The sequence below is a fragment of the Enhydra lutris genome, unplaced genomic scaffold (genome assembly GCF_002288905.1).
Source record: "Enhydra lutris kenyoni isolate GAN:26980312 unplaced genomic scaffold, ASM228890v2 scaffoldscaffold34, whole genome shotgun sequence".
Classification (NCBI taxonomy): Eukaryota; Metazoa; Chordata; class Mammalia; order Carnivora; family Mustelidae; genus Enhydra; species Enhydra lutris.
In genome coordinates, this window is record NW_019154118.1 from 30,095,755 (window position 1) to 30,110,912 (window position 15,158).

General features: G+C 46.6%; 1 protein-coding gene across 2 annotated transcripts in view; it reads left to right on the top strand.

Annotated features, from left to right (window-relative positions):
* The first annotated feature begins 9,338 nt into the window (after window positions 1-9,338).
* LOC111153888 (transient receptor potential cation channel subfamily C member 6) overlaps window positions 9,339-15,158 on the top strand; it is a 103,871-nt gene continuing 98,051 nt past the window's right edge. For both annotated transcript variants that reach the window (XM_022513178.1, XM_022513177.1), the window contains exon 1: window positions 9,339-9,508. In XM_022513178.1, coding sequence (XP_022368886.1) covers window positions 9,339-9,508 — 170 coding nt within the window. The remainder of the gene's footprint in view (window positions 9,509-15,158) is intronic.

Sequence of the window (15,158 nt, forward strand, 5' to 3'; positions counted from 1 at the left end):
AAAAGAAAAAATATCAGGCTTTTCCAGAGTCTCCAAAACATAATATTCCAGAGTCTTCCCAGGATACAATCCAAAATTAGTAAGCAAAGAACCACGAAAACGTGACCCGTCTCTAAGGGAAAGTGGATGCGCAGGAATGATACAGACAAGGGTTTCGAAGTGGCTGCCCCAGCCACGTGGTGAGGGGAAGTGCTGATGGAGAGGACAGAGCATCTGAGGTTCTCAAGTCACGGCACAGATTTAACAGCAGGATCCAGATGCCAGAGGAAGAGAACAGAGAACGTAAAGACAGACTGATAGAGAACATCTCACCTGAAGAAGAAGAAACAAGACTGGAAGAAAATAAGCAAAGCTTTAGGCATCTGTGGGACGACACAGCTCAGAATAACGTACACACATCTGGAGTCTGGGAAGGCGAAGAGTGGACGGGTCAGAAAAAAGAATTTGAACACGTAATCTCCTAAGTTTTATCCAAATGTACTGAGGCACAGGTTTTTAGATTCGAGAAACTCAGCAACTGTGGGTTTGCTTTTGGTCTATCAGATTTCCTTCTAGGAATTACCCTGAAGCAGGAAAACACACCTGCATAAGGTTATTCATTATATATTGAATATATAATGTCTACAATGCATTGTTTATTGTTCAAACAAATTACAATTCATTTTTACCATGGGACGGCCAATTTTTCTTGAAGGGCCGGACTGTAGTTCGGGGTCCGTCCCGTCTCTGTCGCTCTGTGCTTTGGGAGGCTTCAGGAGTCATCAACAGTGTGTAAGCAAAGGCACATATGCTGTGTGCCAAAGAAAATGTCATTTACAAAAATACACAGTAGTCAGATTTTGCCAGGGGTCATGCATGGCTTGCCAGCTCCCGATTTGACAATGGAGTCCTGCCCATCTATTTAGGAAAAATAAGACTGAAGAGAATCTTTATAAACTAATATGAACTAATGATTTTATTTTATTTTTTAGAAGATTTTACTTATTTATTTATTTGAAAGAGAGACAGAGAGAGTGATAGAGAGCACAAGCAGGGTGAAGGGCAGAAGGAGAAGCAGGTTCCCCAGTGAGCAGGGAGCCTGAGGTGTGACTGGATCCAGGGACTCCCGGATCACGACCTGAGCCAAAGGCAGACGCTCAACCGACTGAGCCACCCAGGCGTCCCTGGAGTAATGACTTTAAAAAGACCCACACAAAAGGGCCAAATCTAGGGCCATTTGAACATCAAAATAAATAATGACAATAATGGATAATAACACTTTGAATAAACTACATGAGTTCATGAAAAATAAGTGAGCAGCTGGAAAGGAAAGAAGAAACTGGTCCTTCTAACAGCCAGACGCCAGCACATGACTATAGAAGGAATGATGATGTTGGAAACACCATTGTTTGGTGACCACGAGAGCAGTAACTGCTCCAAGCAGGAGTCATCCGTGTGTGTTCAGACTCGTGGGTGTAAGTCTGGCTAGGACCAAGGTATTTATTCACACAGACTCAAGGAGTCACTGGGCAGATGACTTACTAATCACAAAGTGAGCCATAACTTGGCAGTAGAAACCAGGAGCAGAGCACCCTAACCAGGACTCGTGACGATGACGCAGTCACAGCACTGGCCTCTGGACACCACCCACGGAGGAGGGCATGTCACCCTGTTTGTGGTTCTCCTAACCGGCACGTGTAAGTCCACGTAATGATGCGGACATGTCAGACAAACCCAGACTAAGGGTCTTTCCACAGAAATCACTGACCTACATCTGCAAAAGGCCAACGCCCTGGTGAAGACTGTTCCAGATCAAGGGGGATGAGACAGACTTGCTGTGTGAATGCAGTGGGTGAGTGGGGACCCGGTCCTGGACCAGACAAACAAGACTGCCGAAAAGGACATTCTTGGAATAATGTGCCAAATCAGATTAAGCACAACAGACTGAAAAGAGAACTGAATAATGTTAAACATCTCCGGTTCAGATAGCCATATTTAGCTATTCTTGTTCTTGGGAAATTCACATTGAGATGTTTTGGGGTAACGGTATGAAATCTTCAACTTCCTATCAATGGACTGGAAAAATGTAATGATTTCTGTATAGAGAGACGATGATGTACCCAATACGAGATATAAATGAAAATAGAACAATTGGTGAATCTGGGTGAAAGGTAGGTGTGAGTTCTTTCCACTTTCCGGACACTTATTCTGTAAGTTTTTATTTGGAATTGCTTCAATATAAAAATTTTAAAAGAGGCAAGACATCGAACCACACTCCTGTCACAGCAAAACCAAATCCTGTCACAATAAAGTTTCCCACAACAAAAAATCTACTTGTGATTTCTGATGACATCCTGCCAGTCGTATTTGGAAATTACGTCGATACACAGAACATACAATTATGGTTAACATGTTTCGAGTTTGAATATATAAATATGAATCTACCCCTTAGAAACATTACCCAGACCCTGTAATGAGAGCTCGGGGCCTGCTACGCAGTTCGGGTATTGGGGGACACTGGGAAATGGTTCAGGCGGCGCGCGCCTCGTTCGCGGTGACTCGATTTCCTAACAAATGAGCTGTTCGGTCACCATGAAGTTGTGGGCTGGAAAGCTCGGGGGCTTCCCGGGTTTCCACCCGGGACACGAGGACACAAGGGCGGGCCGCGCCGCAGACAGACGGGGGGATACCAGAAGGACACTCACCTGCGGGCTCGTCCCGGGCGCCCCGCACGCGTCCGCAGCTGCACCTGCCGCGGGGACGGGAAGAGTCGTCGCCAGGCCCGGGCTGGCTCTGTCCTCGGCGGTCTCCGTCCTCTGCAGTCCGCTGCCGGCCGCACACCCCCAGGTCGGGCCTGGGTGTGCGTCGGAAGGGGTCTCCGGGTGCCCGGATGGAGCGCGGGGTCGCCCGGGGTCACGTCCTCTGCGTGCCCTTCGCACGGACCCTCTGCAGGCGGGTCACGGAAATCCGCGCCCACCGCGGTGCGCCCGTGTCCACACAAACCCGAGTCCACGTTTTCCGGGCGCGGAGTGACGAGGCGCGCGCCCGCCTGGTCTGGGGCCCCCCGGCGCACCAGGCAGCCGTGAAGAGTGGGAGCCCGGGCCGCAGGGGCGGGAGGTGCCCCCGCAAGCGCGCGGGCGAGTCTGCGAGCGGCCCGGCGGCGCGCGGGGGTCGCCGGGGCAGGGCTGGCGCGGGGCGCCAGGGCAGCGGCTCTCGCCTCGGGCGGGAACGCACGACGTCGGGAAGGTCCTGGCGCCTCAGGGGCCGGGAATGTGTCCTCCGTCGTCCAGCGTCTCCTGCGCTCTGTGGCTGCGAGGCTCGCGGGGAGAATCCGGAGCAGACGCGGGCTCGGGCCTCACCCTTCCAGGTGGAGGAGCCCTGAGGCCGAGGGGCACCTCTGCAGCCTGGGGGAGGGCACAGGGGCAGCACCTGAGAGAGGGGTGAGGAGACCTGAGGGTGAGGGTCTCCCCTGCAGCCTGTGGTGGGGGGGCGGCCCTCAAGGGCTGCACCTGGGAGGGGTGAGGGAGGGAGAGTGGTGTCAGAAGGTAGCTGAGCCCCCCCCCCCCCCCCATGGGCGTCATCATTGACGCAAGAAGCTGACTGGAATCAAATGGAAAGAAATTTTCTGGATTTTGAGAGACGCATTCTGCCAAAGGAACCGTGAGCCCACAGGAAAGCTGGAACTTTGAACAGCGTCTTCTGTGCACACCTCCAGGCAGCGGTTTGGGTGGATGGCACTAGCTCAACTCTCAAAGGTCTTGTGTGTGTACATACACAAAATTTAACACACACACAGATGTACGTTTTTGTTTTTATTAGTCAATCCTTTAAGTCTTTTTCTTTTTTGTTTCAGCCTTGGGTGAGTGCTTAGAATGTCGTTATCCACCTGAAGATTACACATTAAAGAAAAAAAAGTTCACCTGAACCTTTCTCTAGAGGCTTTATGGTTTTAAAGATTACATTCAGTTTCCTAACGCACACCATTTATTTTAAGGCAGAGGTGGAGATGAAATCTCTTCCCTTCTTCCCTTTGTTCAGTATGGCTTCATTTCCCCCAGTGAGTTAGGACATGTCCTTTACCCTGACATAAAGTCTTTTATATCCTTAAGTCTTTGACTGAACTTTCTGTTACATTCTTTGAATCTATTTTGTGAATATCCATCTATTTATTGTGGTTTTACTAAATCATTTAATGTTTTATAGAGCGAGTTCCTTTCACTGCTTTCTAAAAATGAATTTATTTGCTTTTGTCATATTTATTCTTGGAAAAAATAAATAATAGAGAAAACCTGTCCCTATAGAGAAACACAGTACTGAAAATACTACATTCTAGGGATGGCTGGGTGGCTCAGTCAGTTGAATGTCTGCCCAGGGTCCTGGGATCGAGTCCTGCATCGGGCTCCCTGCTCAGCGGGGAGTCTGCTTCTCCTTCTCCCTCTGCTGCTCCCCCCCTGCTTGTTCTCTAACCCTCTGACAAAGTCTTTTAAAAAGGAAAATACCATATTATACCCAAATTAATCTATAAATTTAACAGCAATCCCATCAAACTATCAATTAATAATTTGGGTAGACTTTGACTCATTTTAAGTTTATAATTTTCTTTACATGGGTTTTACAGTTCTTGATCAAATTTATTTCTGTTTTATATTTTGTAGGATTTACTATATTTTAACTGGCTATTGATAGCATGTAGGAAAACTACTGAATTTTCTGTTTTCTTTTATACTCTAACATTGTTCCAAACACATTTCTTACTCCTTGGTTTTCATAATTTTCAGTTAAAAATCTTAATTTTTTTAATAGTAGACAATTAAGTCATCGGTCAACTAATAGATTTAGTTCCTTTTTCAAACTTTCCCTCTTATTTGTCATGTTTTATTTAGCTTATTATAGAAATTCTTAGTTCATGAGTCATAGCAATGTACAGGGACATCTTTATCTTATTCCTTGTATCAGTGGAATCGTCTGTGGTATTTCTCCAGGTTGGTTTTATTTGAAACAGGTACTCTTCACCATGGTAAAGATGTGTCTATTATTCTTAGCTTACTGAGTTTTTTGAACCACATACATTAGGAATAGATATTGATTTTTGTCAACTATGCATTTTGGATCCCTGGGGATGGTTAATTTTTGAATTTTGTGCTTTTTCTTAAAAGATCTTGGTGTTCATTGAATTGACCACGTTAACATTCCTTCACTTTACGGCATATGTAGAAAATTGAGGTCCAGGCTGTTTTCGAATCCTTCCAGTAGTAGGAAAATAATGGCGTATAAAGGCAGCCCCTTCCATCCTCGACATGTCTGCAGTTACGGAGCCCGGCTGAGCACGCCCTAGCGCCACAGTGTTCTCAGCCGCCCCCCGGCTTGAGGAACCGCTCCTCTGTTACCCAGTGCGTACTTGTCAGTCTTGTTACCAAATCTGTTACACGATGCCCTTGGTCAACAGGTTACTGGGAGCACTCTGATCACCCCACCAAAATGGAAGTCAGTTTAGTCCAACCTGCCCTGTCCCATGTACGCAGTCCGGGTGCTCACACGAAATACCCATATAATACCGTCAGCATGCAGGACACCTATCTGAGCTCAAGTTACAGCAAAAATTAAAACAGGTTGCTGATGATTCACATAATGTTTCTCATGTTTAATACAGTAACGTTTTAGCTGCAACAGAGATAGTAAATGTACTTACTACAACCCCAAACTTGAAAAAAATTCTGATACGGAAGTTCAGAGATGCAGTGCCCACCACCATCTGCCTCGAGCCTTAGTCTCCACAGACCTTCCCTGGGATGCTCAGGCCTTCCACAGCTTGTGGGGTGTTTTCGGTTTTCCCCCATGGATTCTACATGAGTCAGGAGTCAGGATTCAGGGGCCCTGTGCTTTAAATTATCCAGATGGTTTCCTGACTCCACTGTTATCTGTAGCTATCAGCCAACTAGCCCCAAACTGCGTTTCCCAGAAAAGCTCTTGTGTCCGTGGTTTCCCAGCAGGAAGAGCAGCTGCCCTGGGCTCCCACGCAGTGTCTTCTTAGTGTCTTCCCGAGTCAGTGAGATCTCACAAGGTTTCCCCCACCTCCGTCCCTGAGGCCGGAGGTAACTTTGTTATCTCTGCCTTTGGGCTCCTAGCCTGAGACCTTCTAGAGGGCAACCCTCTTTTCTTATTCAGTTTGCTGCACTTGACTTTTCAAAATACTGTTATAATAATTATACACATAATTATGGTGTGGAATTCACCAATAATCAGACAGCTCAGATGAGTGTAGTGAGGTGTCCCTCCCACCCCACAGAGGACAAAGCCCACCGTCATCCCTGAGTCTTGGGGTTACAAGGGAGTGTTCTGTGTCATCTCCATACCGCAGACACAGGATGAGCTCATGAGATGCGAGATAGTGTAACACTCCACTTTTCACTTGTCCAACAGTTTTCACCTTGAGAACGGTCATTTTTTCATTCAGCCATCTTTGGTCCACATCCACTCAACACTGCTGGAGTTGATTAGGACATGTTACTAGTTTGAGAAGTTGTCTTCTCATTCTACCGTATTTTTAAACACAGTTGAAGAGATGGAACTTCTCAGATAAGCATAGGATGCAGAAAGAGACAGACTGGTCCTCAGTAATTATCTATCACTTGCCAATTAATAAATGAAGCAGGAGATTAAACGTGCTGTCTGAAATCACAAAGTTTCCATTCAGGGAATGGTGAAAACAAGAAGCTAGGCTTTCAGATTCCAAACTGACCCTCTTCGTGCTTCCTCGTGAAGTCCTTCAGAGCCTCCTGCCCCATGTACACCACCTCCTGCCTTCAGGGAGAGACGGGGTTTACTGATCCAGTACCAACTGTATGTCAGGAAACAGAGAAAAACATGTCTTGTGTTGTAAAACGATAAACTGATGTCACATCATCAGTTTACTGTAATAACTTTTTCAGTGTGAAGGTTGTTGCCTGAGTATGAAAAACTGTGTGATGAAGAAAGGCACAAACAGCTCAACTAACTGGAAAACAAAGTAATTCTATCTCAATTTTTGTTTTTTACATTAAAGACTAACACTTCAGCTAACACCATCAGTCTTTTCCAACTTTGCTTTGACTCACAGAATCTGAGTTAGATCGAAAACATTTTAATATTACTTCCCCCACTAAATTGTTTCCTGCACTTGATGTTTCTAAACAGATTGCTTTGGTGCTGTTTAAATTAAACATTTATTAACTAACTCATTCAAGCATCAAAGCTGTTGCATTCTCACAGATAGCATTTGCCATGAACAAACACATTTCAAGCAGAGTATCTTATTGCTATGTATAATTACCAGAAAATAATAAAAACTTTAAATCATGGCTCTAGATGTTGAGAGATCAAAAAAGGAGATTCCTAAATCAGGACCAACGTACTTCAAAATGACTCAGGATTTTCAGGGTAAACGTCCTTTAGGTAGTCCAGTGTGTTTTCATATTTTTTTGGTCTATACTCCATCCACCCACCCCATCCATCCACCCATCTACCCATCCACCCATCATCCACCCACCCATCCATCTATCCACCCACCCACCCACCCACTCAGCCACCCATTCCACATACCTGGGCCATATACAGAAGTAGGCCCTCAGGGTGCAGTGCTTCTCACCCCTCAAACTTTAGTTTCTGGTGTGCTGGCAAACTCAAAAAGTCTAAATTTGTGATCTGTTTTCACCCTTGTGCTCATGCTTCAACATCCATTTCATTGCTCACCTGTTCATGGGAAGCTTGAAGTAAAGGTACCTTTACTTCAGAATCTCAGACAGTCTGGCTGCCTTCGCTCCAGCCGTCATGGACTTCTGATCCTTTCACATGTCTGGCTCCTCACCTTCTCTCTTCACTTAACCAGCACCTCCGTGGAGAGGCCTGTTTTAACCACCTAACCTGAAATAGTCCCCAGTTACTATCACATCAGTGTTCTTTTCATTGTGCCTTTGTGTCTGATACTTTCCATTTGCTTGTTTAATCTGTCTCCCTTTCCTCCATGAAAGCCCTGTGAAGGCAGACAGGGCCCTTATCAGGCTAATTTGCCTCTGAATCCCAAAATGGTGCTTGGTACACAGTTGGCATTGATTAAATATTTGTTGAATAAATGAATCAGTGGATTCCTAATTGACTACTTCTTAAACTACTAGAGATAATGATTCATCTTTTCTGAGAAGTTTTAAGTTCTCACATCTGTGAAGATTAAATCAGAATTTAAGACGAAGTCTTAAAATTAAAAACAGTTTAGAAATGTAGGAAACATCTGGCAGAGAAGTAATTTCAGCATTTGCAGTGATGGAAGGAAAGGTTTTCTCTGAAGTAAGCAGGTTGCCGGCCCCTTTATCGCATCATCAGAAAATGCCTGCCTGTTTTTGTTGGTTTGCTGGGGAACTGGGAACACCTGGTGTTGGGAACACAGAACGTTGCTCATTTTAAAGTAAAGAGTTGCAATAACTTAAGGGGTTGGAAATGGAAGAGAAAATGCCCAAAGTCAATGAAGACAGTCTGGAGAAAGAGTCTCTTGTCCTTTAAAACAAACACAAACAAAAACAAAACAAGTTTATTTGGTTCTTAAGAATCTTAAAGGAACCTTCCTAGAAAGTTTTCAATTTGTAGGATTTGCAAATAAGCAGACTTAGGCGGGGAGAAAAAAAGAGAGAGGAGGGAAGGAGGCAGGGAGGCAAGGAAGGAGGAGGGGGACGGGAAGGAAGGATCAAAGAATCAAAGAAAAGAAAGAAAGAAGGAAGGAAAAAGTAAGGAAAGAAAAAAAGAGGAAAAAGAAAAGGGAAAAGCAAAGAAAGGAAAGAAGGAAGGAGCGCGCGCGTGTGGCTCCGCCTAGTTCTGGGTTATCCCGGCCCCGAAAGTGCTGGCGGCCAGACCGGCTGACTTCTGGAGGCCGGTTCAGATCCCTTTAAAGGAGGGGACCCCCAGCTGGACGCGGGGAGAGGCCGGCCGGAGCGAGGCGGGAGCCTCGGGGGACGCGGCATCTCCTCGGCCGGGTGCCCGGCTCTGAGCTCGCCCGCGCCACTGCGCCCGCCGCCCCGCCCGGGCTCGCTCCGCCCCGGAGCCCCGGCCCCCTCCCCGCGGGGTCCCCTCGCCGGACGCGCTCAAGCCAGGTCCCCCGATGGCCCCTGAGTGGTGACTTCTCCCCCCGCCGGCCGGGGAGCCGCTCGCAGAGCTCGGAACCGCGGACGTCCGCGACCCCGGCGCCAACGTGGTGCCGGGCGCAAGGGTCTGCCGGCGGCCAGTCCGACGCGGGGCGCGCGCCCCTGCGCGCGGGGTCTCTGCGCACCCGCCCGCCCGGCTCGCCGACGTGCCTTCCGCGAGAGCCGGTCCTTCGCCGGCCGGGCGCTCGCGCCATGAACCAGAGCCCGGTGTTCGCGCCCCGCAGGGGCGGCTCTCCCCGGCGGGCGGCCGGGGCCGGCGCGCGGCGCAACGAGAGCCAGGACTACCTGCTCTTGGACTCGGAGCCTGGAGACGACGGCTGCCCTCAGCCCCCGCGGCCGGCCTACGGCTACTACCCCTGCCGGTGAGTGCGGGCGCCGCGGGCGGGGGGGGGGGGCGAGCGGGCGGGGGGCACCGGTGGGGCCGCGCGCGTCCGGACACGCGTGTCCCTCCCCGGGCCGTGCGAGCCTGGGCTGGGCCCCGAATGAGCGGAGGGGCGCGCGCGTCGAGGTTTTGTTGCTGGTGAGCGCACCCGGGTATGTTGCCCCGTAGAGCGTGTCCTCAGGGTACTGCCCCCTTCAAGGATGGGCAGGTGTTGGTCTCCAGCCCCAGCGGCTGTCCATCCGCTCAGATCCCTTGTCGCTGCGCCATGGGCACTGGCACGGGCTGGGCTGCGAGACTCGAGGTCTGGGGGAGAGAGTGCCACCCGGCTCAGGGTCCCCGGCGCTGCCTGGCGCGCTCCGCCGGGCCTGCCCCTGCCCTCGCGGGGCGCGTTCGGGCCCTCCCGCGGCCAGACCCCGCACAAGTTGGCGGATGACAGTGGAGGGGCGACCTGGCCCGGCACACCTGGCCCCCAGGTCGCCGGGTTAGGTCGGGGACAGGGAAGCGCGGGAGGCTTTCTCACCCTGAGCGCCAGGCGCGTTCACCAGGGGCGCCCACGGGGTTCGGGAGACTTGCCAGCTGTGGAGGCGAGGGGGTCGAGGTCGTTTGCGGGTAACTCGTAGCAAATACGGGATTTTATTTAAGAATCTGGAGGGTTTTTGTTTGTTTGTTTGTTTGTTTTTTGCTGGGGGAGGTTCAGGGTTGGCAGGGGCCAGCAGAGGGTGGCATGAGGGAGAAGCCTTCCCTCCCCCACGCTCCGGGGAGCTAACAGGCAGCAGACAGATAGCATTTCTGCCTCTTTATCACGTCCCTCGATTGGGTAGTGTGGGTCCCTGACGTTCTTCTCGCACGCGGTTTCCCGAGGAAAGCAGCTCTCGCGTGTGTTGTGGGCGTGGGTGGGGGGAGCGCTCCCCTCCCCATTCCATCCCCCACTGCCAGGCTCCTGCAAACCCTTGGTCAGGTCTGCCCAGAGTCAAGACCTGGTGTGTTCGTTTCTCAGAAAGAGGTGAGCCCCAGGAAATGATCATCTAATTTTTTCCCAAGATAGAAGAAAAAAGTTGGAACTGGTTCCACCCATCTATCTGCTGTACGTTTTGAAAGCATTTACTATTATTTTTTCTTCCTTTTTCAAAAATTAAGATCTGTTTCACATACCATAGAGTTCACCCATTTACATTGTACAGATCAGTGGTTAATAAATCCACAAAGGTGTGAAAAAAAGTCACTATCTAATTCCATGACATTTTCATCATCCACAAAAGAAATCTCGCACTTGACATTGAATTAGGAAATATTTCTATGTCTTACAGCACAGTGCTCAAACGTTAATGGGCAGATGAATTACACCCCCCGCCCCGGGAATCTTGTTAAAATGCAGATTCTGATTCAGTAGGACTTAGGTGCCACCCAAGATTCTGTGTATCTGACCAACTCTGAGATGATGCTAGTGCATGGGCCACACTCTGGGGAGCAAGGAGATACATGCCAAGAAAAACAGAGAGGAAGAAAAATAAATCAATCCTGGATATTCTGAATACTGCTATTTTCAAACATGCTCTGAGGGTATATGTTTAAAACATAAGTGAATTTTTCGTATTGGCTTAGTCTTGAGACCTACTAAGCCGGAGGTCCGGGTAGTTGGTCATGTCACCTGTAGCTAATTAAGCAGCTTTTAAGAGCTATGTTGCTTTTTAACAATCAGGCTGTCCTGTAGAGAAAATTTTAATTTTTTTTCACCTGATTGTACTATAATCATTTGTTACTGTGTTGAGAAAAATAATCTGGTTTTTGACACTTGTGGTTGTAAATTAGGAGTGAGAGAGACTAAGAGAAGTAGTAATTCCAGATCGTCTCCCACGGCTTTCTTCAAATGTGACCCACCGCCATATTGATGTAGCCCCTTAACATCACCTACTCTCCAGAGAATAAACATTCTCCTCTCTCACTTGAGGAGTCAGAGCTTTTCAAATATGTAGACCAGAGCAGCAGAGATGACCTTTTTAATGTGTTTCTATTCTTAATGAACACCCCCTATCATGGCAAAGAAACGATCATTAATTACAGAGTGAGCCGTATTCCAGACTGTTTGTTTTGTCTAAATCTGTTATTTCCAAAAGATTCTACAGTTACTTTTCATCACTGTGTGCTCTGGTAAGGTTTTCTGTTTTTTCCAGCTGAATAATCAAGCAAGTACAAACTTTAGACCAGTCAACAGCGCAGCATTTCACACCTACGATGTAGGAGAGAGTTGAGGGAAATCACTTCCTTCTGATAGAGAGTACAAAAAAGCCCTTCCTGACAGTCGGACTTGTGATGTAAACAGTGTCCTCTATGTCACCAGAGTGGGAGGTGTGTTACTGGTGAAAGTGGCAATCATTAGTGCACTGGAGATGAGGGCATCACCATTTTCTCAAGTCATTGAGATTTTTCCCTTAGAAGGGCTCAGATTATTGCAAGTTGCCATTTCTGTGGGATAAATTCTATGACTTTTGGTAAAAAATTCTGTTTCATAGTTTCCTTATGTGGAAAGATTTTTGTGCCATATTATGTCATGGGGTTTTTACTACTGAAAATTAGGGCCAATCGTCTCGAGAGAAGTTGCACATTTTCAGGCTTTAATAGTGTTTAAGTGGTAACTTTCGAAATACTGTTCAGTGAAAAGAGATTCCCTTTCTCTCTCTTCCCTACTTTTAGTCAGAAATCAGTACTCTCTCTTTTGGTTAATTGGAAGTGGTGACTAGCAAAACAGGGTCTTAGTCCTTCCGGGGTCCCAGGAGACTTACTTCACTTCCAAGGTGAATTGCCTCTAGTCTGTTACTTCTGAACATGGGGAAGAATCCTGGGCATAAAAAATAATGTGAAAGGTTTCGAACTCCTCAAGATCTGACTGAAATATAGTTCCACTAACCTTCAGCTTGGAAAGGACTAATTGATTAAATGATTATGAATAATGAAACAGTAAAGTGTTGATAAGAGCTCTTGCAAAAAAAAAAAAACCCTCTTGCAATGCAGTAGACTGAGATGATCTAAAAAATTTTTATGGTCACAAATACCTCGTAACACTGGATAAAATGTTTAAAAGGATTTCAGAACATTAACTAATTTTGCAGTCAGTCAGTCAGTGAGAAAGGATTATGACCATGTGCCCGAAGTCAAGTGGTTAAAAAGGAGAGAATAGTCTGTGTTGAACTGAGTCATAGCTGCCTTGCGGATTAAGCATCTGCATGAACGTGGAGGTTGGAGGCGAATGCCTGCACGGGACAGAGATGACGCTAAGGCCTTGCTTCCAGATGAGGGCTGGAGCTAGGACTGAGACAGGCCTGCCTCTTGTCTAAAACCAAGCCCTTTCCTTAATGAAAAGTTAGGCTGAAAAATGCCACCAGCAATGAGTGAGAACAAGAAACCTGGTTAGTAAGAGAAAAAGAGATCTGCTAAGAATTGTATTCTTTGTGCCTGTGTCATGCCAGTTTCTGTTTTTGCTTTTTTAAAAAAATTAACATATAATGTATTATTTGCTTCATGGGTACAGATCTGTGAATCATCAGTCTTACACATTTCACAGCACTTAGCACATAGCACATACCCTCCACAATGTCCATCACCCAGCCACCCTGTCCTTCTCTCTCAGCCCCAGCAACCCTCAGATTGTTTCCTGAGATTAAGAGTCTCGTATGGTTTGTCTCCCTCCTGGTCCCATCTTGCTTCATTTTTTCTCACGAATGTCCCCCACGACCCCCCACCTGGCCTCTCAAATTCCTCATATCAGAGAGATCTTATGATACTCGTTTTTCTCTGATTGACTTATTTCGCTCAGCGTAATACCCTCTAGTTCCATCCACATCATCACAAATGGCAAGATTTCATTTCTTTTGATGGCTGCATAGTATTCCATTGTGTATATATACCATATCTTCTTTATCCATTGTTGATGGACATCTAGGTTCTTTCCATGGTTTGGCTCTTGTGGACATTGCTCCTATGAACATTCAGGTGCATGTGCCCCTTCGGATCACTACATTTGTATCTTTTTAGGGTAAATACCCAGTAGTGCGATTGCTGGGTCATAGGGAAGCTCTATTTCAACTTTTCGAGGAACCTCCATGCTGTTTTCCAGAGTGGCTGCGCCAGCTGTCATCCCCACCAACAGTGTAGGAGGGTTCCCCTTTCTCCGCATTGTTTTTTACACCACCTGCTGACCTAGAAATCTTCATGTCGAAAAATACCCCTGAGAACCCTTGAGGAGTAAAGTGCAAAGCTGTCCCCAGGCAGTGGTACTGATCATCTGGACTGCCCAGGGTTTTCAAGGAAACAGCAAGCCCACTGAAGAAATGCTCACTGTAATACGTGACCAGACGCACAAGGAAACGATCAGACATTCTCAATGGAGGAGAGTGGGCAGAGGATGTGATCCCTAGGGAGAATCAGCAGAAGACAAAACAGCAGTTTGTAAGCTAAAACACTGGACATAATGTAACAACATGAATGAGAATGTAAAATGGGCATGAATAAAGTGTTGACAACATACAGCAAGAAATTAACCTGAAGAAAATAAAAGACCAGTTGTTTAAAGACAGGCAAATAGAAAAATCTATAAATGAAAAATAAAATTTTGAAATACCTGAAGGGGAGGGTTAAAATGCAAATTAACCATAGCATAATTGATGATAATACCCAGAATGCAGAGACATATATGAATGAAAATATGAACATCATTGAGTTATGGAACAAGAAGATAGCAGTCCTAGGAGAGAACACAAACAAGGGAGAGGCAACATTTGAACAGATCATGGGTAATGATTTTCCAGAAATGGTGAATTCTCATGTTGATCAAGTACATCAGTAGTTCAAAGCAGAAAACTAAAACCATGTGAACACGTCATGTTGAAATTGCAGAACATTAAAGGGGAGATATTTAAAACGAACCAAGATACAAGTGACTTGGAGTAAGTTCTAAAATAAAGATCTATACTGTGGGGATGTACTGGCACTGTATCTTGGTACCTGCTCTACAATGTGTGGCTTGTAAGCACTGTGATATTTTTTTTTTACATAAAAGAAATTGTTAGTGTAATGTTTTATACGACTTTGGTGCTCCGTTGCTGGCAGGATCTCTTTATAATATGGACAAAAAGGGGTTTGTATGCAGCGACTTTGGTGCCGGAGAAAATGCTAGCATTCATGATGACCTTTGAAAAAATGGTATCTAGAACCACAAAGCAAAGGCCTAGACTTTGGTTAAGGGTCTGCAGGTTAGAAGCTGCTAGTAGGGGAAAAGCAAATGTAAAACTCACCTTCACATGTTGCTTCCCCCCAAGAGGCCCCATTTAAGGTGCGTTTGTGTGCTTGACAGAAGGTTTGTGTGCATGACAGAAACTACCCATTTTGTTTCCAAACCTCCTCTGGTTTCACGTATTCAACATCTGCTGATAACAAATTATTATCATGAGCACTTTTTTTAGGGGGTGATCTTTGCAGGTTGTGCAGTTACTGCCAGATGTGCTGAAAGGCCCACATTTATTCTGTAACAGAATGTTTATTTACCTCTAGAAGACATTGCGTTTTTTTCTAGACAGTTCTTCCTTGTGTTATAAGAAGTAACGTCATAAGGCAATTCATCCTCGCCTCCTACAGAG